Consider the following 2,155-nt stretch of genomic DNA (forward strand, 5'->3'; position numbering starts at 1 on the left):
GGCCGAGGGGGCCCCCGAAGAGCGGGAGGGGGCCCCCGAGGAGGACTCTCTGCTGCGGGGAAGGAGGGGGGGCCCCCAGGGGCCCCTCTTGAGGGGTTTGCTGTCAATGTCTTGTTTGGGAGTGGTATTTTGCATGTTGGAGAGTTTGACGGACTGCAGCCGTTCTGCTGCTGCTGCTGCTGCTGCAGTTGCTGCTGCAGCAGCGCCGCCGCGGCCTCGCGCGCCCGCCGCTGCGCCGCCGCCGCCCGCCGCCGCTGCTGCTGCTGCTGCTGCTGCTGCTGCTGGGGGGCCCCGGGCCTCCTTCGTGGACCCTGGAGACAGCCACAAATTCACAACTTCTGTCGAAGTTGGAAATCCTCTTTCTCCCCATTACTCCGACTTGGGGGCCCCATACCCTTTCTCCCGTTTGGGAGATGATGAAGTAAATTTAATTTGATTTGATTTGATTTGATTTGATTTAATTTAATTTAGTTTGATTTAATTTGATTTGATTTAATTTAATTTAATTTAATCCAATTTGTTTTGTTTTATTTTATTTATTTCTCCTTTTATTCTTTTGTTGGGGAATGGATAGCTAAACAGAATTTAATTTAATTTTAGCTTGTTTTATTTTATTTTATTTCTTTTTTTAATTTTTTTTGGACACTGAAGAGGTAAAAAGGAAAGATTTTAATTTATTTTATTTTATTTCTTTTTTGTTTCTTTTTTTATTTTTTCTTTTTTCGTTTTCTCCCAAAATGGTCCATCCGCATGCAACAGTGGTCCACTGGTCTCACGCCTTTTTCTTTTCTTTTTCTTTTTTTCTTTTCTTCTCCTTTTCTTTTTTCTTTTCTTTTCTTTTTCTTTTTTTCCTCTTTTTTTCTTTTCTTTTTTCCTTATCTTTTCCTTTTTTTCTTTTCTTTTCTTTTTTCTTTTTCTCTTTTCTTTTTCTTCTTTTCTTTTCTTTTCTTTTTATCTTTTCTTTTTCTCTTTTTAATCTATTTACTGAATTATTTCAATTGGGGCTTTTACGCATGGATAGGAGGGGGGTTTGTTGAATTGGGGCTGGCCTTTAGGGTTTAGCGTTTAGGGTTTAGGGTTTAGGGTTTAGGGTTCAGGGTTTAGGGTCTAGGGTTTGGGGTCATATGAGGGTTTGGGGGTTGAGATATTCGCGCAGCGAAGCGCGGGCTGACTGCTACGGGTCTGGGCCGAGGGTTTAGAGTCTCTAGGGTTTAGGGTTTAGGGTTTAGGGTTTAGGGTTTAGGGTTTAGGGTTTTGGCGCAGGGCAGCAAACGCCTGCGGAAAGCTCTAGACGGACTTGTGGACACTGTGGGGTCTCTTTGTTCTCCGCATGAGGGGATTCTGAAAAGTAAGTTTTTATTTTTAATTTTTAATTTTAAATTAAATTGAATTAAATTAACTCATTTCAAGTTAAATTAATTTATTCATTTCAACTCAATTAAATAATTAATCAACTAATTAATTAATTAATTAATTAATAAGTAAATAAATACAGAGTTACGAATATGAGTAAATAAATATCACTATGCAATGTACATAGCTACCACAAAAGTATAAAAATAAAATAAAATAAAATAAAATAAAATAAACAAAGTTTGTTTAATAAAGTACTTTTAATTAATTTGGCTTTTTGTTTTAAATGGACTTTTATAAAGGTGCATTTATTTGAAATCGTTGAATTTTCGTTAAAGCCCTTTTTAATCATTAATTGGTTTTACTGATTTTATCTTTTTGCATTTATTTATTACTCTTTTTTTGCGTTTTTCTTCCATTAATTGGTTTGTTTATTTGTCCATTTATCTGTCTATCGATTTATTAATTTCTTTAATTAATTTTTTTTTTATTTTTATTTCATTTTTTGCTTCAAAGAAAGTACAGAAGTGTCTTGGCCGCTCTCCGACGGCAGTGGGCTGCTGATGCTGAAACTGACTGTGGACGAGCTGGTGAGAAAAAGAAATGAATTGAATTAAATTAATTAAATTAATTAAATAAATTAAATAAATTGAACAAATTTAAATCAATTTAAATCGATTTTGGCGATTTAAATCGATTTAAAATGAACGAAATCGAATTAAATCGAATTAGAAATAGAAAAACAATTAAAAGATCTTCTAAAAGCCTTTTTTGGCAAAAAACAAAAAAACCAATTTGCGAA

At 35.3% G+C, this 2,155-nt stretch overlaps 1 protein-coding gene across 1 annotated transcript; it reads left to right on the plus strand.

Moving 5' to 3' along the window:
* Positions 1-106: 106 nt before the first annotated feature.
* Positions 107-1,943, plus strand: ETH_00018795 (uncharacterized protein; the record flags this gene model as incomplete). The annotated part of the gene is made up of 3 exons (XM_013380299.1): positions 107-421; positions 1,264-1,348; positions 1,870-1,943. Coding segments are annotated over 3 exons (474 nt in total), but the record flags the coding sequence as incomplete, so codon positions are not given.
* Positions 1,944-2,155: the final 212 nt, after the last annotated feature.

The sequence above is a fragment of the Eimeria tenella genome, genomic scaffold, assembly GCF_000499545.2.
Source record: "Eimeria tenella Houghton genomic scaffold, Eth_scaff505, whole genome shotgun sequence".
In the NCBI taxonomy this organism is placed as follows: domain Eukaryota; phylum Apicomplexa; class Conoidasida; order Eucoccidiorida; family Eimeriidae; genus Eimeria; species Eimeria tenella.